At 36.8% G+C, this 25,631-nt stretch overlaps 2 protein-coding genes across 5 annotated transcripts in view; one reads left to right on the forward strand and one right to left on the reverse strand.

The window, feature by feature from the left end:
- EMB1467 (NADH-ubiquinone dehydrogenase) overlaps positions 1-22,796 on the reverse strand; it is a 34,124-nt gene extending 11,328 nt beyond the window's left edge. For 3 of the 4 annotated variants that reach the window (XR_014327908.1, XR_014327909.1, XM_028256202.2), the window contains exons 1-4: positions 22,175-22,746; positions 15,384-15,630; positions 13,871-14,165; positions 11,520-11,894 (exon numbers count right to left, since the gene is read on the reverse strand). Coding sequence is in view for 2 of the 4 variants with exons in the window: in XM_028256202.2 (XP_028112003.2) it covers positions 11,520-11,894; positions 13,871-14,165; positions 15,384-15,630; positions 22,175-22,589 (1,332 nt within the window). In the remaining 2 variants the exon portion in view is untranslated. Of the gene's footprint in view, positions 1-11,519; positions 11,895-13,870; positions 14,166-15,383; positions 15,631-22,174 lie in introns of all 4 variants that reach the window. The other variant, XM_028256201.2, reaches the window with a different exon arrangement.
- Positions 22,797-23,823: 1,027 nt separating this feature from the next.
- On the forward strand, positions 23,824-25,341 carry LOC145824235 (uncharacterized). The gene is made up of 2 exons (XM_082923860.1): positions 23,824-24,044; positions 25,065-25,341. Exons 1-2 carry the CDS (start codon positions 23,824-23,826, stop codon positions 25,339-25,341), a joined length of 498 nt encoding a protein of 165 aa, XP_082779986.1.
- The last annotated feature ends 290 nt before the right edge of the window (positions 25,342-25,631 follow it).

A 25,631-nucleotide genomic window follows, 5' to 3' on the forward strand; every position in this document is an offset into this window, starting at 1 on the left:
TATTTAGCACAACCTAAGGGATTTGTTGGGTATTGGTTTCAACTCTAGAGCCAAGAACAAACTATGTCTATCAAATTAATTCCTTTAATCACTGAAGGCCCAATCTATTCATAATTCAACTTGAAGCAAGGGTACAACATATTTACCATACATTCATCTCAAAATATCATCAATGTATATAATCAAATTAAAAAGTGCAACTACTAAAGAAATGAACACCAAGATTTAGAGTAGTTCAACAACTAGCCTACACCCAAAACCTTTACAACCACTCCTTCAAGGGTTTTTGCTAGGATAAAACCTCTACCACAACATACAATGGGTTTAGGATCAACCAAAAAAAATGCAACCTCCAAACACAAACCTACCACTTCACAATATTTTACAAATCTAGAAAATGGGCTTCAACAAGGGGAAACAATACCCTTAAGCCCCAACAAAGTCTCTCTGTGAGACAAGTGTGGTGTGTGCTATCAATAGAGTCTATATACTACAATAAAGAGATGAGTTTATACCCATCTACAAGCAAAGAACTTTGAGACTCCCTTGAAGCAAGCTGTTGGAGGATTTGTGTTGAAGGAATGAAGGTTGCACTCTCTATCCAAGGTAGAATTCACACTCAAATAAGTATGAGGGTCTATAAGAATTGTGTTATAGCTTTTGGTGCCTTCCGCTCGTCAAGAGACCCCAAATGGGGTTGTTGGGTTGAAGTGTGGTTGACCATACGTCATCGGGGTCAACCATCAACCACTATAAACCAAACCAAACCAAACCAAGCCTTAAGTCCCATCAAATGGGTTCGGCTCAGTGTTGTGAAAAGTGTGCCTAGGCGTGCGCCTAGGCGCAAGGCGCATCAAGTCGCAGCCTGTGCGCCTGAACTGGTACCAGGCGAGGCGCGTTGAAGAAGTCACGCGCCTTAGGCGCGACTGGAAGCAGGCGAGAGAGGCGCAAGGCTCGCGCCTAGGCACGATTGATGATTTACGCCCTAATTTTGATCTAACGGCTGTGGTGGTGTGTGTTCGAATGGCTCTAACACAGAGGATTACAACTTATATACAATACGACTTCGACTGAAACGAAATCCCTAACCTAATCTGTGTCGACTTCAATTCGACTTCCTCTCTTGACTTCGATTCGACTTCGACTTCGACTTCCTCTCTCAACTTCGATTCGACTTCGACTTGGACTGGTTGGGCTACGACTTTGACTTGGACTGGCTGGGCTACGACTTCGACTTCGTCTTCCTCTCTCGACTTCCAGGTGTTTGTCGTCTTCCTCTCTCGACTTCCAGGTCTGTGTCGTCTATTTTTTATTTTTTTATTTTTTTCTTTTCTCTCTCGGCTTCTTCGACTTCGATCGTCTCTCTCTTTCTTCTTCTTCTCTCCTTCTGTCTTCTTCGCTGATTCTACTCTGCTCTGTTTTGTTTTTGTTTTTTTTTTTTTCAATTATGCCTTTGAGTGTCTGTTAAAAAATAATAATAATAAATAAATATATAGAATAATTTAAACAAAAAAAAAATAGATTACATTAATTAGAATAATTTTTTTTTAAAAAATAAATAGAATAATTTAGTCTCTGTTTACATTACATTATTTTCTAAATTTAATTGACACATTACATTACATTAATTATTTTTTAAATTGACACATTACATTACATTATTTTCCATTACATTACATTACACTCACTGAGTGTAATTTTCCATTACATTGTACTAATTAATTTTTCATTAATTAATACACTGTCTGTGCTAATGTGTAATTTTCCATTACACATTATTTTCCATTACATTACACAATTAATCACACTTACATTACATTGAGATTATTTTCCATTTATTAAATTTGTTGTGTAGAAAATGACATCATCGGAAAGTAATAGAAAAGATCCGGCATGGCAACATGCCCATTTGGTAGAGGAGAATAATTTAAACAAGTTTGAGTGTAATTTTTGTGGTAAAGTATCAAATGGAGGTGTTTGTCGGGTGAAACAACACCTCGCGAGAGGTTATAGGAATGTCACTGCTTGCCCGAAATGTCCAGCTCACGTAAGAGAAGAGATTAGAGAGTTCATGTCAAAAAAGAAGACACAAAAAGAAGAAATGAATATGCTGCCTGATTTTGATGACATGGACATGGAAGATGAAGATGAAGATGAAGATGAAGATGTTGAGATCAATGTCAATCAACGCCGTAAGTTGGCAAGTAGCAGCCAAAGTTCATCCAAATCCAAAACTAATTTAAAAATGCCAAAGAGAAAAGGGCCTATTGATGTTTATTTCACATCCAATCCTGAATCAATGGTGAAAAATCGAAGAGACCAAGCAAAAAGGAAGCAAACCAAAATTGATGCGAATGACCCTTACAAAAAAGAAATGAGAGCTCGGGCAGTGCAAAGATTTGCAAGATGGATGTATGATACTGGTATCCCTTTTAATGCAGTAAATTATGAGAGTTTTGGACCAATGATTGAAGCTATTGGGCAATATGGTCCCAGTATGAAGCCACCAACTTACCATGAAGTGCGAGTTACCCAACTCAAAAAAGAGGTGAAACATACTGAAGATTTGATGAAGAATTATAAAGAACATTGTGCAAAATACGAGTGTTCCATAATGGCTGATGGCTGGACTGACAAGAGATGAAGGACATTGATTAACTTTTTAGCAAATTGTCCAAGAGGAACCATGTTTGTTGAGTCGGTTGATGCTTCTAGCTATTCAAAGGATGGGCAGAAGTTATTTGAATTACTAGACAAGTTTGTGGAGAAAGTTGGAAAAGAGAATGTGGTGCAAGTTATCACTGATAGTGCTGCAACTAATGTGTTGGCGGGTAAGAATATTTACTCATTCCTTACGTCAAAATTGTTTACTCGTAGTTTGTTTTGCATTTAAAATTTAAAAACTTAAAAATAATAATTTTTCGTAATTGTTACATTATAGGGAGGTTTTTGGAAACCAAGTATGAACACTTGTATTGGACATCATGTGCTGCTCATTGCTTGCTTTGATATTAGAAGACATTTTCAAGACACCTAGACTAAAAAAGACATTTGAAAGGGGTATTGCGGTACATGGCTACATTTACAACCGACCTACGTTGCTAAACATGATGAGGCGTTATACAAATCTGAAGAATTTGATCAAGCCTGCAAAAACTAGATTTGCAACCGTCATTCTAACTTTGTCTAGGATGCATCAACAAAAAAACAATTTGAGAAAGATGGTCACCTCCGAAGACTGGACCTCAAGCAAATGGGCAAAGGAGTCACAAGGTAAAAGAATGGCACAGACTTTGTTGATGCTTTCATTTTGGAATATTGTTGTGTTTGCCCTTAAGGTCTCGGGTCCTCTCGTCAAAGTGCTTAGATTGGTTGATACCGAGAAGAAACCTCCCATGGGATACATTTATCAGGCAATGGATAGGGTAAAAGAATGCATTGCAAGTTCATTTGATCATAAAGAAGAGAAGTATAATGAAATCTTTGAAATCATCAACAAAAGATGGAATGTCCAATTGCATCGGCCTTTACATGCAACTGCACATTTTCTTAACTCAGAATTCTTTTACCCAAAAGCGTTAGAGGTGCAAAAAGATCATGAAGTGATGAATAGGTTTTATGAATACATGCAAAGGTTGGTCCCGGATGTCACTGTTCAAGATTTGATCACTAATGAGATGAGCATTTATATGAAGGCTGAGAGTCTTTTTAGCAAGTCCGTTGCGATTAGGTAAAGAAATACAAGGGCACCAGGTAATATATTGTAGACTCATAGAGTTTATTTTTAGTAATACTTTTAATAAAATTCAATACTTGGTAACAATTATTTCTAACTAGTGGATTATCGCAGCTGATTGGTGGGCATCATATGGTTCTAAAACTCCAAACTTGCAAAATTTTGCCATAAAAGTCCTTAGCCGAACGTGTAGTTCATCGGGTTGTGAACAAAATTGGATTGTCTTTGAACATGTGAGTATTTAACATTCTAACTAATTTTTTGTTCAATTCAAATATTTTTTATTCTCATTATATAGAATTTAATATCTTTTACTTAGAAAATATGAGGCAGAAGAACTCCGAAAATATGAGGAAGAAGGAATATATTTCTGTTATATTCAAAACTTCTTATTTTACAAGACCAAATGACACTCCTTATATAGGAGATATTACAAACATCATTATAACCCATTATATGCCACTTACATGTTATATATTATCACTATCTACCACTATCATATTGTATACATGCCACTATCTACCACCAACATCACTATCATATTCTATATATGCCACTAGCTACCACCAACACCACTATCATATTCTATACATGCCACTATCTACCACCAACACCACTATCATATGCCACTATCTTATTATATGCATTAACACAAATTTCCAGCACTCCCCCTCAAGCTGGTTTGAAGATATCTTCCATAGCCAGCTTGCTAGTCAGCTTATCAAATTGCTTCTTGTGTAGTCCCTTCGTAAGCACATCAGCTAATTGTTCACCTGTTGGAAGGTAGGTCATACAGATTATGCCAGCATTGATTTTCTCCTTGATGAAATGTTTATCCACTTCTATGAGCTTGTTTGGTTTGATTTTGGGAGATGAGTTTGGGAGATAAAAAGTACGAAAAGTTGTTTGGTTTGGTTTTTTTGGAAAGATGTTTTGGAAAATTATTTTGAGAGAGAGTTTTGGAAAAAGTGATTGATTTGATGTGTATGAGAGAGAGATTTGTTTGAAAAACTTGTTTGGTTTACAAGTTTTGGGAAATTTTTTTGGAAAAATTTGTTTGGTTTGAATTTTTCTGAAAACTCATTTGTAGAGAAATTTTCTCAAAATTTTTTGGGAAATTCAAACCAAACGAACCCTATATGTTTTGTGCGATCATGTAGAACTGGATTATGAGCTATAGATATAGCTGCTTTGTTGTCACAATAGACCTTCATAGGTGTCGGATGAGAAAGCTTTAATTCTTCAAGAATTCTTTTAATCCACATTACTTCACAGATTCCATGGGCAACAGCTCTGAACTTTGCTTCTGCACTACTTCTAGCTACCACATTCTGTTTTTTACTCCGCCATGTAACTAGGTTCCCACCTACAAAGGAGCAGTATCCGGATGTTGATCTCCTGTCTGTAACACTTCCTGCCCAGTCTGCATCTGTGTATACTTCAACTTGAAGATGTCCATGTTTCTTGAACAGTAAGCCTCTCCCTGGAGTTCCTTTCAAATATCTTAAGATCTTATAAACGGCCTCAAAGTGCTCTGCCCCTGGTGAGTGCATAAACTGACTTACCATGCTGACTGCAAAGGCAATATCAGGCCGCGTATGAGACAAGTAAATCAATTTCCCGACAAGTCGCTGATATTGTTCCCTCTCTTTGACTTCTTCAGCCTTAGCAGCTTGTAACTTCAAGTTCGGCTCGATCGGAGTCTCCACCATCTTACAACCAAGCATACCTGTTTCTCCAAGGAGATCAAGAACATATTTTCTCTGATTAACGAATATACCTTCCTTGGATCTTGCAAATTCCATTCCGAGGAAATACTTGAGGGCTCCCAGATCCTTAATGTGAAATTCTTTTGCGAGTTTCTCTTTGAGGGCTGCTAACTCTGCTTCATCATTACCAGTTAAAATGATGTCATCAACATAAACAATCAAAATTGCAATTTTACTATTTTTTGAATGTTTATAAAATATTGTGTGATCTGCTTGACTCTGCGAGAAGCCACAACTGATAACTGCCTTCCCAAAGCGTTCAAACCACGCTCTTGGTGATTGTTTGAGTCCGTATAATGACTTGTTCAATCTGCATACTCTGTCGCTTCCAAGTCTCTGCTCAAATCCCGGCGGTAGGCTCATGAACACCTCCTCTTCAAGATCACCATTGAGAAATGCATTTTTAATGTCAAGTTGATGTAGAGGCCAATCTGAATTTACTGCAAGAGATAACAGTACTCTGATGGAATTTATTTTAGCAACAAAAGCAAACGTCTCTTGATAGTCGATCCCATAAGTTTGAGTGAAGCCTTTAGCCACCAGTCTCGCCTTGTATCTCTCAACGCTTCCATCTGCGTTACATTTTATCGTAAACACCCATTTACACCCAACTGTTTTCTTGTCTTTGGGTAGATCAACTATCTCCCAAGTACCACTTCTCCTTAAAGCATTCATCTCCTCCATGACTGCTAATTTCCAATTCGGATCATCCAATGCTTCCTGTATATTCCTTGGAACAAACAAGTGTGAAATCCTAGATGTGAAAGCTCTATGGTTTTTAGACAGTCTTTGATAGGAGAGGTAATTTGCAATAGGATGTTTAATGCAATTTCGGACACCTTTCCTTATTGCTATAGGAACATCAAGGTCGGAAATAGAAGGAATAGGATTACCTAAAATTTCGATGCCAGAACTCGGGTGGACATTCGGGTCATTAGGATGGACATTCGGGTCATTATTCCTCAGATGAAACCGCTTCCTAATATAAACCTGAAGCTCAGGATTTAGATCATTTTGTAGTACTTCTCCCCCTAAACAAGAATCTTCTTGACTAGGCACCATAGAACTTGGTTCTCCTAAGTGATCATTATCAGACAGATGTGGTTTTTGTGTAGGATAAATGACATTGGGAAGCGGGATAGAAATATCCCAAAAACGGTCTTCTACTCCACTTGTCTCCCCCTGAAGAGAAGTGTTGGGGAAATAGGATTTTGTTTCCACAAATGACACATCCATACTCACATGAGATTTCTTGGTTTGAGGATCGAAACACTTATACCCCTTTTTGTTTGAGGAATAACCCAAAAAAACACATTTTATAGCACGGGGGTCAAGTTTTGAACGAAATTGACTAGGAACATGAACATAGGCAGTACATCCAAAAACTTTGGCGGGTAAATCAGAAAACAACCTCGTGTCAGGAAAAAAAAGTTTTGAGACAATCGAAAGGTGTTTTGTATGTTAACACCTTTGTAGGCATCCTGTTTATCAAATAAGAGGCTGTTAAAATTGCTTCACCCCATAAATATTTAGGAACATGCATGTAAAACATTATAGCACGTGCTACTTCAAGTAGATGTTTATTTTTTCGTTCTGCAATGCCATTTTGTTGAGGGGTATCCCGACATGTAGATTGATGAAAAATCCCCTTTTTTTCCAAAAACTCACCCAACTGCTCATTGAAATATTCTGTTCCATTATCAGAATGTAAAATACCAATTTTGGTTTGAAATTGGTTTTCAATCATATTGTAAAAATTTGTGAATAAATTTTTCACGTCAGATTTTTTATTCATCAAATAAATCCAACATAAGCGGGTATGGTCATCAATAAATGTAACAAACCATCTTTTACCAGAAAGAGTAGTGATTTTAGAAGGGCCCCGAACATCACTATGAATCAAATAAAAAGGTTTGGAAGCCTGGTAAGGTTTTGACAAATAAGTAGAGCGATGAAATTTTGCAAAAATGCAACTTTCACAATGAAAAGAAGAACAATCAATCCCTTTAAATAATTCTGGAAATAAATGTTTCAGATAAAGAAAACTAGGATGTCCTAGCCTATAGTGCCATAGCATTATTTTTTCTCGAACAGAGATTGAACTAGTACTATTAAAGCTCTGAGCTTTTTTATTACTAACAGGTACTTCATCAAAGTAGTAAAGACCTTCAAGCATTCTAGCACGCCCAATCATCATCCCCGAGTTCTGGTCCTGAAATTCACAATGGGATTCAAAAAATGTAACACGACAATTAGAATCCTTAGATAGTTTACTGACAGACAAAAGGTTACAGGCTAAGTTGGGGACGTGAAGAACAGCATTGAGATTAATTTTCTCAGTTAGTTTAATAAATCCTTTTCCTGCAATAGGTGAAAAACTACCATCGGCTATTCTGATTTTGTCATGACCAGAACAAGAGAAATAGGTACTAAATAAATGGGAAAAACTAGTCATGTGATCGGAGGCACCAGAATCTATGATCCACGGAGAGAAGTTTAGGCAAGAGAAGGCTTTAGGATTTCTACCTGTTTGTGCCAACAAAACACTAGGAGTACCGGATGAGGAGTTGGATTTTATCAGCTTTAAGAGTTGATCAATCTGCTCTTTGTTGAAGGGACCTGAATCGGCTTCATTAGCGGTAGGAAAGCCACGATTTTTCTCTCCTTGTTTGCTGTTTTTCCAGTTGACAGGTTTGCCACGGATCTTCCAACACGTTTCGCGTGTATGGCGAGGCTTGTTGCAAAAATCACACCAGACCCGTGGCTTATCATCAAACTTGCGCTGGTAATTTGCAGCCTTGTTGGCCGCAGCATCGCTAATTAAAGCAGAAATTTCAATTGATTCACCAGTACCTTTTTTCTTAAGCATGACGCTCCTTCGGCTCTCTTCCCTTCTGACTTCGGCAAATACTTCGCCAATGGATGGGAGAGGAGGTCTGCCAATAATTCTTCCTCGCACTTCATCGAACTCAATGTTGAGGCCGGCAAGAAACTTGTAAATACGGCTGTCTTCCACAGTTTTCTTGTGGTGGTTGCAGTCATCAACCGATTTCCATTCGTATGTGTTGAAGATGTCAAGATCCTGCCACAACCTTTTCAACGAATTGAAATATTTGGTGACGGAATCATCTCCTTGACGAATCTCTCCCAACTTCAAAGTTAATTCGAAAACTTGAGATTGATTTCCTAGGTCAGAATACATCTGACTAACATTATCCCACAATTCTTGTGCAGTAGGATAGCACATGTGATTAGAGCTTATATCCTCCTCCATGGAATTGACCAACCATGTCATAACCATGGAGTTTTCAGCGTCCCAACTGTCGAACAGCGGATCATTAACAGCAGGAGCCTTCTTGTCACCAGTGATGTAACCGATCTTTCCTTGCCCATGGATATACATCCGGACAGATTGTGACCAGCGGAGAAAATTATCACCATTTAGGCGGATGGTGGTGATTTGGACAGAGTGAGAGTTGGACGTTTTCACCGGAATGGCAGCGGCAGGGGTTGAAGTAGTTTCGGACGTGACTTCCGACATGGCTATGACGGTTTTAGGGCTGCTGTGTTTTTTGTAGCTCTGATACCAACTTAGAAAATATGAGGAAGAAGAACTCCGAAAATATGAGGAAGAAGGAATATATTTCTGTTATATTCAAAACTTCTTATTTTACAAGACCAAATGACACTCCTTATATAGGAGATATTACAAACATCATTATAACCCATTATATGCCACTTACATATTATATATTATCACTATCTACCACTATCATATTATATACATGCCACTATCTACCACCAACATCACTATCATATTCTATATATGCCACTAGCTACCACCAACACCACTATCATATTCTATACATGCCACTATCTACCACCAACACCACTATCATATGCCACTATCTTATTATATGCATTAACACAAATTTCCAGCACTTTTTAATACTTGCAGTTCATAGCAAGAAAAGAAATAGATAGGAACAATGTCTCAATGATTTAGTGTTTGTCAAATATAATAGAATATTGAGATTTAGGTATGACATGCGCAACACTCTTGATCCCATATCTTTGCAAAATATTGATGAAAGCAATGAGTGGTTGCTTGGGAGGATAGATGGAGAATCAGATGAAGATAATGAGCCTGTGTTTGATGATGATGATGGCTTGACGTGGGCCACTGTTGCTAGAGCTTCTGGAGTAGAAGAAAGTAGCCATGCAAGTAGAGCAACAAGTTCACGCTCAAAGGCACAACCGAGGATATCTAAATCATCAAGATTAACTCTACTTCAATTAATAGATGAAGAGGAAGCGGGCTCAGATGACACAGAGACGGAAGATATTGAGGGATACAAATCAACTGATGGAGAAGAAGATGATAGTTTGCTTGCCATTGATGTAGAGGATGATGATTGACTGACTGACCTAGCCTACCCTTTCTTTTGATGTTGATGTTTTTAAGTGTTAAAGACATATATTAGTATTTATTGGATATTTATGTTTTGGATGTTTAGTGTTTATGTTTATGTTTTTGGATGTTTGAAATGTTATGTAATATGCACTTTCATGGTTTTGAGAATTATTCTATATTTTGTCTTGAATCTTGATTACTTTTTATTTTTAAAAAAACTGTCTTAGTATTATGAATGATTAGTCTATGTTAATTTTTCTATTTTTTACTAAGACTGTGCGCCTTACTTCAATAAAGCCCGCGCCTCGCCTTGCGCCTAGACCCCGAGAGACCTTCAGCGCCTTAGTACACCTTGAGCCTTTAAAAACACTTTTGGCTACATAAATCCAACCATCAACCACTATGATCAACCATACTGTAAATTGTCAATTTTTGCCTCTGACCATAAGAATTCGCAAAGCTACTCATTAATAGTAATAGAACTTGACACAAATTTTCCTCCAGTGAAACGAGGGAGAGAGTTTAGAGTAATGCTAGAGATCTCAAAAGATTTACCAAAATTTTTACCAAATGTCTCACATAGGTGTGGGACCCACATGGTATCCACGAGACACCCATGTGAGACATTTAGTAGAAATTTTGATAAATCTTTTGGGATGTCTAGCATTTTCCGAGAGTTTAATCTGGAAAAGTATTCCATCGGAGGAAGATTAAATTCATTGGGTCGTATATTTATTCGTTTTGTTTATTATTAGACTTTTATGGTATTTATATTTACTTATATATTTTAAAGAATAGGGAATACAGTATAGATAATCTTCTCTATGATCAAATCCAAATTTTGTCCTACATGAGCTAGCTACAACTCTCGGTACTTTCACCATGGTAGACTACATTTACTAGGATGGTCGACCATTCTGTAGGACTCGCTTTGGACTTCCATATGTCGACCACAGTACTCATCATGGTTGACCAAGCTGACAAACCTTGGCTTAGGTAGTGAAGATCTCCTATGGCACTTCAAGCTTCCAAGATATTATAGGCTGTCCAATGTGCTCTCCTCATGGTAGTGACTTGAGCTCTATCTGAGGTTGCATATACAAGTGATGAAATTGCCAACCTAATACCAGTCCTAACACTAACATTATCTACGACACAAGCATAAATGCTTAGAATGGAAGAATAAAAGCTCATTATTTCTTCTACAATAACCTTCATGAACATCCCCATATTGAAACTATATGTTACGCAGATTACAAAATATAAAAAATAAAAAATAATATAAATGTCACATAAACTACATAACGCTAACCAATATTTTGTGAAGAATCAGTGAGCTTCAGAGTACTTCTACATGCATTCCATCACTATATGCAACAACTATCTATCAAAACAATGAATGTTCAAAATTCTCAAAGGGCACAATTGTATGTAATCTTGTCTCAACCTATCCCTAGATGTGCAAAAAAGTTGTGCTTTTAACATCAATGCTTCCTGTCCTCATCCAAATACCTCAAAATCGTACAACAAACAATAGACAATGGTAATTAAAAACTGTACACATTGTAGCCATCTTAAAAGAAAGGGTGCAAGGACCAACCTGAGTTCCGACCAAAAGGAAAACATCTGCTTTCTCAAGACCACTGATACCACTATTCAAGAGATATCCTGAACGCAAATCAGCATTTGGATGCATGCCATTTCCCTCACACCAGATATTATTGGATCCCATTTTGTTTAAGAAATCCTTCAGTGCCATCATGGATTCTGCATCAGACAACTGACCAGCAACCCCTACAATTTCTTCTGGTTTAACTTGATGGATGACCTCAGCAACTACAGCAAGGGCATCACGCCAGCTCACAGCCTTGAAGCGCCCATCAGCACCGCGAATCATAGGGTCATTTAGCCGCTGCCTCTTCAGACCATCATAAAAGAAACGAGTTTTATCTGATATCCATTCCTCATTAATGTCCTGCAATAGATCAGTGTATCAGGCTAAAAACCTTGCACATTAACAAAAGAAGCTAGAAAACCACATAAATCTAGCAAGGAAACCCCTAAAGTGTTCAAATTCCCTAACTTGCAGCTCAGTGTATCTTTGTAAAACAAATAATATCAAACTTCTTTTCAAATGAAAAAATAAAATATACAGAAGGAAGGGTCATCTTAGTTAAAAGCAAGCTTTTAAAAAGCGGCTGCAACCGTTACGTAACACCGTTACGTAACGGTTGTGGTGGTTACCGCCACCTGTTACAGCCGCTTTTGCAGTGTGATTCAAATTCACAAGTGTGTCGGCCGTAGTGGCTGCCGTAGTGGTCATAACGGTGCTGTAATGACCGTAACGGCCCATTACGCACCGTTACATAATGGTTTCGAGCTGCTTCTTTCAAAAAAAACACACAAAAAAAACTGAAAATGGAAGAAGAGGGATAAAGAGAGAAGAGGGAAGATGGAGGAGAAAGACATAAAGCGAGAGGAGAGAAGATGAAAAACATGTTATTGATTTGTTAAAACCAAGGTTTTAAAAAGCGGTCGCAACCGTTACGTAACGATTGTGGTGGTTACCGCCACCCGTTACGGCAGATTTTGTAGTGTGATTGAGATTCACAGGTGTGTCGGCCGTAGCGGCAGTCGTAGCAGTCGTAATAGTGCCGTAACAGCTGTAATAGCTTATTACGCACCGTTACGTAACGATTCCGAACTGCTTCTTTTGAAAAAAACACACAAAAAAAAAAACTGAAAAATGGGAGAAAAGGGACAGAGAGAAGAGAGAAGATAAAGAGAGAAGATGGAGGAGCAAGAGAAAGAGAGAAAAAAGAGAGAAGATGAAGAACATGTTATTGATTTGTTAAAGCTGTAAGACTTATGTTATTCTATTTAGCTACTATCACTCAACCATTTTGTTTGTATGTCTATCTATATATTGTTTGAAAATAATAATAATAATAATAATAATAATAATAATAATAATAATAAATGTGGTCATTATCTATTTGGCTTGGTTAAAATATGTATATATATATATATATTTAGGCTTTTATTTATTCCCCTACTTTTGTCATTGTTTGTCTTATATATAATAGTTAGTGATTGATTTTTTGTATAATATAAAGTCATTAATTATTAAAATAAAATGTAAAAAACTCAGTTTATAAATGGTTTAAAAATATGAAATATATTGGATTATACTTAAAAATTTACAAAAATTGATCAATATTTATTTTAAACCCAATAAATATGATCATGGAAAAAAATATGCATATTGGTAATTTTTTTCAAATTGTGCGAAAAATAAAAAAATTCACGGTTCCAGTTACCGCAACCGTTACGCTCCGACCTTTACACCCTGCAACTGCAACCGCGCCACCGTCACCATTAAGGCGACCACAGCCGCGACCGCAGCCGCAACCGCTTTTCAGAACCTTGGTTAAAAGCTTCAAAATGGACAGCAATACAACCCAAAGAATACATAGTCCATAGGCATGGCTTTAATTGACACCAGGTAAATCTTTTTGGCACTTTTCAGTAATTATTTTAGGTCCTTTCACAAGTCATGATATTGTATCAAAAAAATAACTGTCACATCATCTAGTATGGAGTTATAGAACTTTGCAAGACATTACCTTGATAAATATAGTCAGCATTCAGATAGATACAGCCTTTTTAGTGCATTAAAAACTAAACAAAAGCAATAGAAATGAATAACTTAAACTCCACTAATATTGATTATGCACTTAATTTTGGTTCAAATCATTTTATATGCCTCCAGCTCCTAAATCCCTTATACGTTATCCTGAATCTAGATAAGAGAAACTTAAATCATTTCAATAATTGTCATTGACACATAACACAAAATTGCAAATTAGAGGTAGAAAAGATGCCATAAAGAAGATGGAACTGAGAAACTATATAAAGGAAAGATAAATATTATGTAAAATAACTTATTACCTCATTTAAACGAGGAAGAATGCGCATAACCTCTGGACCTCTACTGTCAATACGGATGTTGGAACCAACTGCATCAGTGACATCAATGCTCTCTGTTCCCTTTAATTCCCAATTGCGGGCTTTAAAGGCAAAAGGTTTCGAGGTGAGGGCCCCTACAGGACAGATATCTATCACATTCCCAGAAAGTTCACTTGTCATTAATTTTTCAACATAAGTCCCAATTTCTTCTCCACTGCCACGACCTAACATGCCAAGATCTTGAACACCAGCTACCTCAGTTGCAAACCTGACACATCTGCAGATAAAAGGTGTCTACATCACAAACTTTTCAAAATCCACATAGCCATTGAATTTAGAAGCAAGCACACAAAACAAAAGGAAATTAGAAAGCCCTCCTATGGACTTTTCTCAAAAGCTCTCAAAGGGCAAGAACTATACCACATATATCTAACACTCTAGACAGGAGTGGAGCTACGATTCTTAACCTCTAGAAATGAGCGGAGCTAGGATTATTAACCCGGGAAGAGTAAATACTATTGAGATCAAAGTTCAGCATTTTGGTATGAAAATAAATTGCTTCAAAAAAAGGTTTGAATCTATAGAGAAGAGAAAAAATATTATTTATAAGACTCTTGCAACTCAAAAAATGTGTATAAAGCAATTTTTAATGAATTATAAAGATTTGACATTGTTAATAAGTATCTTAAATGGCTAAACTACAGGGATGGGTAATTGTTTAAAATTTAATTTTTTTTTTTTTTTAAAAAAAAAAAAAAAAAGAAGTCCAAAGGAAATCAACTTTAGATTGGCTGTGTAAACTTTAAAATCCTAGTAGTTGTTGTTTTAGTTTAGTATTTCAACCATGTACACATGTCACAAATCTATTTGGGTTTTGGGGGGGGTTGAATGAAAAAATTGACATTGCATGGGATTTCAACCAGATCCTTATGCAATGGGAGGGTCGATCATTTTAGTTTTAACCCCCCCTCTGCCCCTGACACTAAACAAGATGTTTATTTACCCCCTCAAACTCACAACCAAAACTGGCAAATTCTTATTTTAATAATTTCCTCCCTTCTTTTTTAATGAAAAATTACTTGAAAAAATATATTATTCAATCATTTGCATCCCACGTTATGAAATCATGGGACTATGGAAGTTCCACACAAACTGATCCACCATCGTTTAGGTATTGGACAACTTCAACATAATACATAAATTTTCCCAGAACACTACTGGCCTAAATTTTATGCCTACAAATGTGAGAAAATTGAAGTTTCCAACTTACTGTTACTCAGCCTGAAAGTTTCTGGAGAAACACCCCTCCAATGTTCAGAATTATAGATACACACACACATATATATATGTAGAGAGAGAGAGAGAGAGAGAGAGAGAGAGCGCAAATCAAAGGGCATGATACCTAATAAAATAATTGCTCATTTTTAACACTTAAAAGAATGTATTTTAATTTCACAGCAAAAAAAATATTGAATGAATGACCCTTGTTACTGACCTCGTACACTGAATGCACCGAGTCATAACAGTCTTAACCAATGGACCCAGATTCTTATCAACCACAGATCTTTTCATTTCTGTAAACCGGCCCCGATCAGAACCAAAAGCCATAGACTGATCTTGGAGATCACATTCTCCACCCTGATCACAAATGGGGCAATCCAATGGATGATTCATCAACAAAAACTCCATAACCCCCTCTCGTGCTTTCTTTGCAATGGGTGTATCTGTCTTAATCTTCATCCCTAAAACCAACAGCCTCAAACAAATTAGAGAAAACTAAAAATGTATAATCAAAATGAACTGTATAGTGTCCACTATAAAAACATTTTTCCAGAACATCAAGGAAAAACAATGAATTAGGAACAAACTTCAGAATAAGTTATATCTACTGGGGTTATCAAACTCCAAAAGACTAAATCCAGACAAAGAAAAAATGAAAAAAAAAACACAAAGTTGTACACTGTCGGATTAACAATTGTCCCCAAAGCTTAAGCTGAATGTGGAATTAATTAAATGGATAAATAGATGAACTTGAATCAATTTTGTAGTAACTTGTATAACATCACTGATAAGGTTATTAATTATTCTTTATAGACATATTTGAACTGTATTTTTTAATTCATGCTCACTAGCACATATCACCTTAGAAATGTTTAGGAATTGTAAATGTTTCCTACTGAGCTTGTTGGAGTTCACCCTTATTTTAACAATTTCACATGCAACTCATGAGTCATGAATGGAGCAGGACTTCATAAACCCTTTTTGTGAAGATTGAATAAATCACTACTGCCATTGGCCATTCTTTTGTTATTGGGTTATAAATCTCAATTCGTGGACATATGATCCCTTCTCTTTTGGACTTATATGGTTACTTTGAGATTGTGTAACTAGTACTTAAATCACATTTGAAATATGTGAAATTCTTTTGGGCATGTAATAGAATATAAACATTTACAATTTAGCAAATTTGCATGTGTAGAAATGCATGTATTTTGATCGGGTGGTTGTCTTAAGGCCTAGAAGGCCATTTCGGTCCAATGTTCAACGAACATGCCACTCAATTTTTGTTAAAGTTTGACGTATGTTGACTAATGAACCATGATTTCAAATAAAATCTATTTTGTTTAAATGAAAAGCTCGGTTTCTAATAAAGCATTCTAGAACAAGGGATCTACTTACTTTTCAACGCCTTAAGACCATCCACATTTAATAAAATGAATAAACCTTTTTAAATTATGTTTTAAAAACCAAAGTGTGACAATATGCCCTCCATGATACATGTATTCCTTTCTTTTTTTAATAAATCTCTCACTTAATCCAATAATAATAATAATAATAATAATAATAATAATAATAATGGGCAATCAATATGAGACTTGAAACCTCAGACCTCCTAAACCATAACTTTGATTTCATGTGAAATCACCCACTGTCCCGAAGGCTTAAACTAATAGGAATTGGATCTATTAATGTGTATCAAGCTATCCACCACTCTCCTCATGTATGACCCTCTATTGCGCACGAAGAGGTTAACAAACATAAGGTGCACAAATTACATGGTACATAATAGCAAATATGACCGAGGAACAAATATATGCTACAAAACTTGACTCATGGCCTCCTAGATTCAGAGCTTTGACGCCAAATCAAACAATGTATATCACGCTATCCAACATACACCACAAATAATAAAATCTAAAAACCAAAATGTTACTTAAAGCAACAAAGTTAGCAACAGAAGCAAACTAAGGGTTGTTTTGGGAACTAACTATTTTGGTTGGCTTTTTAGCTTTTTAAGAAAGGACGTGCAGAAAAATAGAGAGCAGAGTTGACATTTTGGTAGTGACTTTATGGTTTTTTTGGCTATTTTATGTGATTCCCAAACTTAGCCTAAATGAACCACACAACATAAGGGGTTATTTGGGGTTTGCTTATTTAGTGCACTTTTTGTTGTTTACCAAAAGAGGTGCAAAAAAGCAGAGGGGTAATGTGCCCCAAATAACCTAACCAAACCAAACCTTAAGTCCCATCAAATGAGGTCGGCTACATGAATCCTTCTTCTCCACGCGGCCCTATCAAAGGCCATTTCATTAGTCAAATTAAGTAGATCCATATCTCTATTTACAATGTTAGCCAACGTTAATCTAGGCCTACCCCGTCCCCTAACACTCCCCTCTACCGTTATAGTATCGCATCTCTTCACTACTGCCTCTGTTGGTCTCCGTTGAATGTGACCAAACCATCTCAATCGATTCTCTCTCAACTTATCTTCTATCGATGCTACTCCTGCCCATTCCCAAATATACTCATTCCTAATTCTGTCTCGTCTCGTCTCGTCTTGCCACACATCCACCTTAACATCCTCATCTCAGCCACACTCATCTTATCTACATATTGTTTCTTGGTTGCCCAACACTCCGTCCATACAACATCGCTGGTCTAATAGCCATTCTATAGAACTTACCTTTTAGTCTAGTAGGTATTCGTCTATCGCACAGTACCCCAGACGCACTTCTCCACTTACACCATCCCGCCTTAATCCTATGGGCCACATCCGCATCAATCTCCCCTGCTGTTGTGATAATCGACCCTAAATAACAAAAATGTCTACTCTTAAGCAATTCTTGGTTCTCAATCTTCACTTCTCCTCTGCTTTCATTGTTACTGTTATTAAATTTATACTCCATGTACTCTGTCTTATTTCTGCTTATCCGGAAACCTTTAGATTCAAGAGTTTTTCTCCAAATCTCCAACTTTGTATTAACTCATTCTCTAGTCTCATCCACTATCACGATATCGTCTGCAAAAAGTATACACCATGGCATGTCATCCTGAACATTTCTCGTCAACTCATCCATAACTAAAGCAAAAAGATAAAGGCTTAAGGTAGATCCTTGGTGTAACCCAACAGTGATAGGAAATTCATTCGTCTCTCCAGCAGGCGATCTAATAGTGGTCACCATCCCATCATACATGTCCCTAATCACATCAATGTAACCTTTTGTCACCCCTTCTTCTCTAACACCCACCATATTATATCTCGGGGCACTCTATCATATGCTTTCTCAAGGTCGATAAACACCATATGAATGTCTCTTTTCTTTTCTCTATACTTTTCTATTACTCTCCTCAAAAGATAAATCGCTTCCATTGTTGACCTGCCGGGCATAACCCAAATTGATTCTCTGACACCTCTGTTATATCTCGCAATCGGCGTTCCATCACCCTCTCCCACACATTCATTATATGGCACATTAGCTTGATTCCTCTATAGTTGTTGCAATTCTAGGCATCTCATTTATTCTTATATATTGGCACTAAAATACTCTTCCTCCACTCATCTGGCATGTTCCTAGTCAACAAAATTTTACTAAACAACCTAGTCAACCAAGCAACCACTTTTTTACCCAAGCACTTCCAAGCTTCAATAGGGATATCATCGGGTCCTAAAGCCTTATTTGATTTCATCTTCTTAAGTACAATCTCCACTTCAAAGTTCCTAATCCTGCAATAAAACCTATAATCTTGATTTATCATATTGCGGCATTTCTTCCCCTATTGTCGTACCTCCACGTTCCTCATTTAATAATTTCTCAAAATAGTTCTTCCATCTTTCCTTAATCTGTTCATCCTTCACCAATACCTTAGAATCCTCACTCTTGATGCACTTAACTTGATTAAAATCTCTTGTTTTCCTCTCCCGTATCTTAGTAAGTTTGTATACCCTCTTCTCTCCTTCTTTACTATCTAGTCTAGTGTATAGGTCATCATAAGCTTTCAACTTAACCTCTCTCACTACTCTTTTGACCTCCTTATTAGCCAATCATCTCTTGAGGTTTTCCTCAGTTCTATCATTCTGTCACTTTTTAAAGCACTCTTTCTTTGCCTTAACTACCGCTTGAACCTCTTCCCTCCATCACCAAGTTTCCCTAACATTGGGTCCCATCCCTTTCGACTCTCCAAGCACTTCCCTTGAGATTATCCTCATACAATTGGCCATCAAGTTCCACATAGTGTTAGCATCATCTTCCAAGTCTCAAGTACCTTCCTTATCCATTCTATTCTTAAATATTTCTAGTTTATCCCCTTTTAGGTCTCACCATCTCGTCCTACGACACCCACCATCCTTCCTAACTTGGTATTGCCCTCTAAAACATGAATCTAGTAACAAAATCCTATGTTGAGAGGTCAGGCTCTCTTCAGGAATCACCTTACAATCATTGCATTTTAGGCGGTTCACCTTTCTCACTAAGAAGTAATCTATTTGGTTCTTAATTGACTCACTCTTAAAAGTTATCAAATGCTCCTCCCTCTTCTTATACATAGTATTGGCCACCACCAGGTCAGAAGCCAACGTAAAATCTAAGATACTCTCTCCAGACTCATTTCTGTCACCAAAACCAAATCCACCATGAACCCTTTCATAGCCTAATTCATCTATACTTACATGGCCATTAAAATCTCCACCTATAACCAGGTTCTCTCCTATGGGCATCTCCTGTAAGATCTCATCCATTTGCTCCCAAAAATCCCACTTAGTCTGATCATCTAATCCTACTTAAGGGGCGTATGCACTAATAACGTTCACTATATTCCCTCCAATAACCAGTTTAACTAACATAATCCTATCCCCTTTCCTAATGACCGCTACTACATTCTCCACCAGACCCTTGGCAATTATGATTCTTACCCCATTTTTGTATCTGTCCTTACCACTATAATACAGTTTAAAACCGGTATCCTCAATTTCCCTAGTTTTCTTCCGTCTACTTAGTTTCTTGTACGCAAGCTATACTCTCTTCCAAATCATAACATTTACCAATTCCATCGTCTTACCAGTTAAGGTTCCTATATTCCAAGTGGCTACCCTAAACCTGTAGTCTTGACTAGCTTCTTTACCCGCGCTCGTCCAGAAAAACGCGAAAACCTTTACCTATTTTTCACCGCACCCAGGCATTGATGCAGCGCCCCTTGCTTACTTTTCAAAACACCCGGAGGCAAGCGCAACGCGTTACTTAAGGGTAACGACCTAGCATTTAAACGATTCAAAGCAGGATTCATTTTCATAAGGGATCTGAACGACTTTTTTTATGTGTTGGTTGTCGGCTACCTAACATAACTATCCATAAATGACCAATGTAGTATATATTACAAAACCAACATGTGAAAGACCAAATGAAACATGGGCGCAAGGAGATTGAGAATATCAAAAGCAAAACCAAACCCAAATAAATAACTACGCGATATAAACTGCAGAAAAACCAAAAATCAAATAGCCATGCAAATCAGATGATTAAGAAGGAAAGAACCATCTCAAATGAATAATGGAGAAGACATAGAATCATAACTAATCAATATATTGAAACATTAAAAATAGAAGCATGAAAATAGTGATGAATAATCGATATGCGATAGAGAACTAAAAGGACACATTACGAAGTCAATCAAGTAAAAAACTATACAAGTAACCAAATCATATCATATATATAGTATTAAAAGTAGTGTTTACCTAAATTTTTCTCTTTCCTATGTGGCACCTACATGGCTCCTATGAAGCATGGATACTTCAAAAAGGGAGACGTATCCAAATCATATCAGTATCAAATACCGATATTCCTTGAATACTTATGGATATGTATCAAATATTTGTTAAAATTTTGAATACTTCTTAATTAATTTTTTATTAATTTTGGAGTATCAGATACTCCAAGTCATGTATTACTTCTAATACTTTATTTAATTCTTTCTTTGATAAGAAGAACATAGTAAAAGTTAAAGTAATAGAATTTGATAAATTAACGTATCCTTATTGTTTTAAGCAGGTCCCCTATAACTACATAAAAAGTAAGGACTAACAAAAGAATACAACAATAGTAAAATTAAATATTGATAAGTAAATAAGCAAGTAAACATGAATACAACATTTTTACTAGTGCCAAAGGAAAAAGCACAGAGACAAGTTGGGGATTGTTTTATTATTGTAACTGTAATATAAACATGTTAGACTTTATATTGAAATAAAATATTTGCAACACCTATTAAAAATTTAAAAAGTAAACAAATTATTATCTTAAATTAATACTTAATTTTTAAAGGTTGGTATTTTGCATTATAAAATTACAATGTGATTTCTCAACATTCTTGAGTTTATATGTAACTACTAATAATTTTATTTATTTATTATTTTTTTACAAACATATCATAGCCTTAGCCAAATCCTATTTTTTTAAGTTCTGTTGAATTGCCGTATTCATATCATATCCGTATCCGTGTATCCGTGCTTCCTAGCATGGCTCTCTCTATATTCTTATTTTTTAGAATGCCACATCACCAGGGTAGTCAAAGCAGACCCATGTAAGTTCCCTATTTGTGTAAAATTCTAATGCAATGTTAATAAGGAACAACCCTACATCAAGTAATCCAGAAAATATATATATATGTGTGTATATGTTTTACTTCTATTATAACTAAAAAACGAACTAAAATCTAAAAAGCAATAATGAACCCAAATTTCCTGAAATTTTAATGAGCCCCGCACCCAAATGGCTGATTTGGGGCACTCTTCATCCCTACCTAGACATCTCCGACCTTTTTTCTTCTTTTTTATTTATTTATTTTAAATGTCATCCACGACTGCTAAAGTTCTAATTTTATTCTAAAATATTTGCCAGACAGAAACAAATCCAATCACAAACTACATACAACACTAAAACCCAACAACCAGTCTAAGGAATTAAATTCAACAATTGAATCAAATCAAACAAAGCGTAGATCATAAATGAAAACCTGGAAGAGCAGGCATGGCGCAAGAAGCGACAGGCTTGGGGGACTTCTCGACCTCGACGAGGCACATACGGCAGTTTCCGGCGATGGAAAGGCGGCTGTGATAACAAAATCGGGGAATGTCGACGCCGGCGAGCTCACAGGCCTGTAAAACGGTCATTCCTTTAGGGATTTTTACAGGATAGCCATCGACGAAGACCTCGATTGCGTCGTCAGGGTTGGTGAATTCAACCCTAGCTCCGGCCACCGGGGTTCGAATCGGGAGATCTTCGGGCGGCGATTGGGCCGCGGCTGAGGCTTCTGGGTTTTGGAGCTCAGGTGTTGAGACAATGGTTCGAACGATGGCATTTCTAGAGACTGGGGATGTGAAAATCCTAGATGATCTCAGAGCCCTAGAAGCTAGCAACCCTAATCCCATCTCTCTCTCTCTCTCTCTCTCTCTCTAGATTCTCTGTCTTCTACTCAACACTTGGTTTGTGAAAATGCTTTGCTGCAGTTTGGAGATCAAAATTCCATGGGGGTGGGGGATGTGTTCGCTGTTTGCGTTTGCTTCCACACAAAGAGGAATCCTGTATTCGGGTAACGGGTCGGTCAAGCCCATCTAAAAAGGCCCAAAAAGCCCTTCTCTAGATGAAATTCGGGAAATTTTATTTCTACCCACTTGATCAATTCAAAGCGCACACCTAATGAAAAATTAATTTAATGATAATTATATCTTAATTAAAAATTATTATAATAGACATCTATCAACACTCTTAATATTATATACATAAATTCTCTATATACATATTCTAGGAACAAAAATATCTCAATATACACATTTTGAATAAAAACAATTAAACCCTATTTTTTCTACTGTAGTCATTTTGCTTGTTACATACTTTGTACTCCTCTGTTACTTGTAAAGAGCAATACTCTCAAAACATCTATTATATTACTTTAATCTCTAGGTTTATACTCGATTATTTACATTATTTAATTATTAGTTTAACAATTTTTACTTGATTTTGATATGAAAGAGTTGTAAACCTATGGAAGTTCAAACTCAAACAATGGTAACAGCAAAATCAATGATGAATAGGTAAAATCGTGTAGTAATTTTTTTATTTTTTTGCGTTTTTTAGTCGGAAACACAGTGTCGAATTTTATCAATTAATTCAAAAATCAATGGCCGAACTAACATTAATATTTCGATAAAAAAGTTTTGAATTTTTTTAGACATTTCAATACTTTAATCCTGATTTTTAAATTTATTTCAGTTATTAAGTGCCGAATATAATTAATTTTTTCGGCTATATAGTGCTGAAATTTTTTTATTATTTTCGTTTTTTAAGTGCCGAATTTTTTTTAATTATTTCGACTCTGTAAAACTGAATAAAAAAATTTTCCCCGCCTTTTAAGATGGCATGCACTAAAGAACCTGAGGTTCGATTGGATATTAAGGTGGATTGTACTAGTCATTTTACAGCTAAACAGATAACTTTTAACATAAAATTCGTAAGTTCATAATTTGTATTACTTTGTTTAGTTTGTTCTTATGAAAGTCGTGTGACATTATATATAGGTTTTCGACAACAAAGATAAATTGCTCACTTGGGTACGTGGCATTGAAAGGATAAATGGCTTTGTTATTATTATAAGGATATCAGACTATGGTGGCGGTCATAAAAGACCAAGAATTTATCTTGCTTTATGAGTGGAGTGGGAAGTATAGATTGCGTAAAAAGCTGAAAGATGGCTCAAAAGACTTATTGAGACAAACTGGTATGAAGAAGTGCGAATGTCCATTTGATTTGAAGGCATTCAAGTTGAAAACAAACGATGAATGGACATTGAATGTAGTTTGTGGGCTGCATAATCATCTTGCTGCAAAGTATCTCTAAGGACATTCATATGAAGAGAGATTGTCAGCTAATGAAAAGTCGTTGTTAGTAGATGTACGGGGAGGAAATAATTCTCCTCGTATAATCCTGTTGACCAAGTCCACGCTCCTCCGTACGACGTCGCTTTATCACCTGAAAACACAAACGTGAGCTAGCCGGCGGGTGTGTGCCGGAAACCTCTCTGATGCCTAAGTCAGTAAGCTTGACAAATAGACAAAGCTCTATGTTCTCAGAAAGAATTGTGTTCAATTACCTCCTCCAAGGTGATGTTTGTGAGCTTTTATAAGTTTCCCGTGTCACAATCCTAGTAGGACTTGTATTTCTCCATGCAGAGTCCTCCTAGGATTCATACTCCTAAGGATAATGCTTATCCTTTTACACCCTCCCCCACTGCTTAAACCAAGTGGGATGGTTTTCTCCATGGCCGAATCACCATTTGACCGAAGTAACACTGGCTATGCTGAGCCACAGTGAAGACCGAACTATCCTTAGCTCGGTTTTCTCCTCCAACTCCTTATCTCGGCTTTCCCCTGTTCAACCATGATGCGTTTAGACCAAGCTTCTGAGTAGCAAGCTCTGGCCGATCTAACCACAATACACCGCGACCGGATTAACACCGAGATCGGACTAACTCTAGTTATAAACTAACCGTGAGGCCGAACTAACATCAAGTTACCTCCAGACCGGAGTAGCTTTATACCATCTAGGGCCGAAGCAATTACACCTCTCCTAAACCGGAGTAACCATACCTCTCCTGGGCCGGAGTAACTATGCTTCTTCTGGACCGGAATATCATTGCGGCCTTTTACTGAGTCCTTCACACTTTGGGCCTCAAAGCCCAATCACGCAGCTCGGCCCAATTCTTCCCAAAAATTACCCTCTCAGTAGACATGTTAAAGAGCCTAATAAGACCAAAAAAGATACTCAAAGATACTCATTACACTCAAACAGAGGGATGCCCTTAATATGAGTACAATGAAGACAGTTTACAATGTACAACATTGTTATAGGGTTCTACAGAAAGCTGGTAGATCCCAGATGCAACAATTGATGGGTGAATTAGCGAAACATAAGTACATTGAGTGTCATCAATGTGAGGAAGGCTCTATGACTGTCACGGACTTGTTTTGGGCACATCCAGTGAGTTTGGATTTGCTTCGTACATTCCCTCGTGTGTTGATTATGGATTGCACATATAAAACAAATAGATATCAGCTTCGTCTTCTTGAAATTGTGGGAGTGACATCAACTCATATGACATTCTTCATGGCTATACTTGCAAACTGAGTGGATTGATAATTATGCATGGGCGTTACAAACATTGTGTGATCTTATGAACAACAGTGTTTTACCTGAAGTCATTGTCACAGACAAAGAGCTTGCTTTGATGAATGCCATTGACAACACATTTCCGAATGCTCGACATTTGTTATGTCGTTGGCATATTAATAGAAACGTATTGACAAAATGCAAGAAAATGTTTGAGACAAAAGAAAAATGGGATAAGTTTAACACTGCATGGAACTATTTGATATTGTCATCGACTGAAGATGAATACAATGATCACCTTGCAACAC

The sequence above is a fragment of the Camellia sinensis genome, chromosome 4 (genome assembly GCF_055761805.1).
Source record: "Camellia sinensis isolate YWXY chromosome 4, ASM5576180v1, whole genome shotgun sequence".
NCBI classification, from domain to species: Eukaryota; Viridiplantae; Streptophyta; class Magnoliopsida; order Ericales; family Theaceae; genus Camellia; species Camellia sinensis.

Excerpts from the sequence above, each read along its gene's own strand:
- LOC145824235 (XM_082923860.1), top strand. The coding sequence starts at position 23,824 with ATGGTGGCGGTCATAAAAGACCAAGAATTTATCTTGCTTTATGAGTGG. Across the intron at positions 24,045-25,064 it reads CATAATCATCTTGCTGCAAA|GGTTCTACAGAAAGCTGGTA; the intron begins GTATCTCTAAGG and ends ACATTGTTATAG.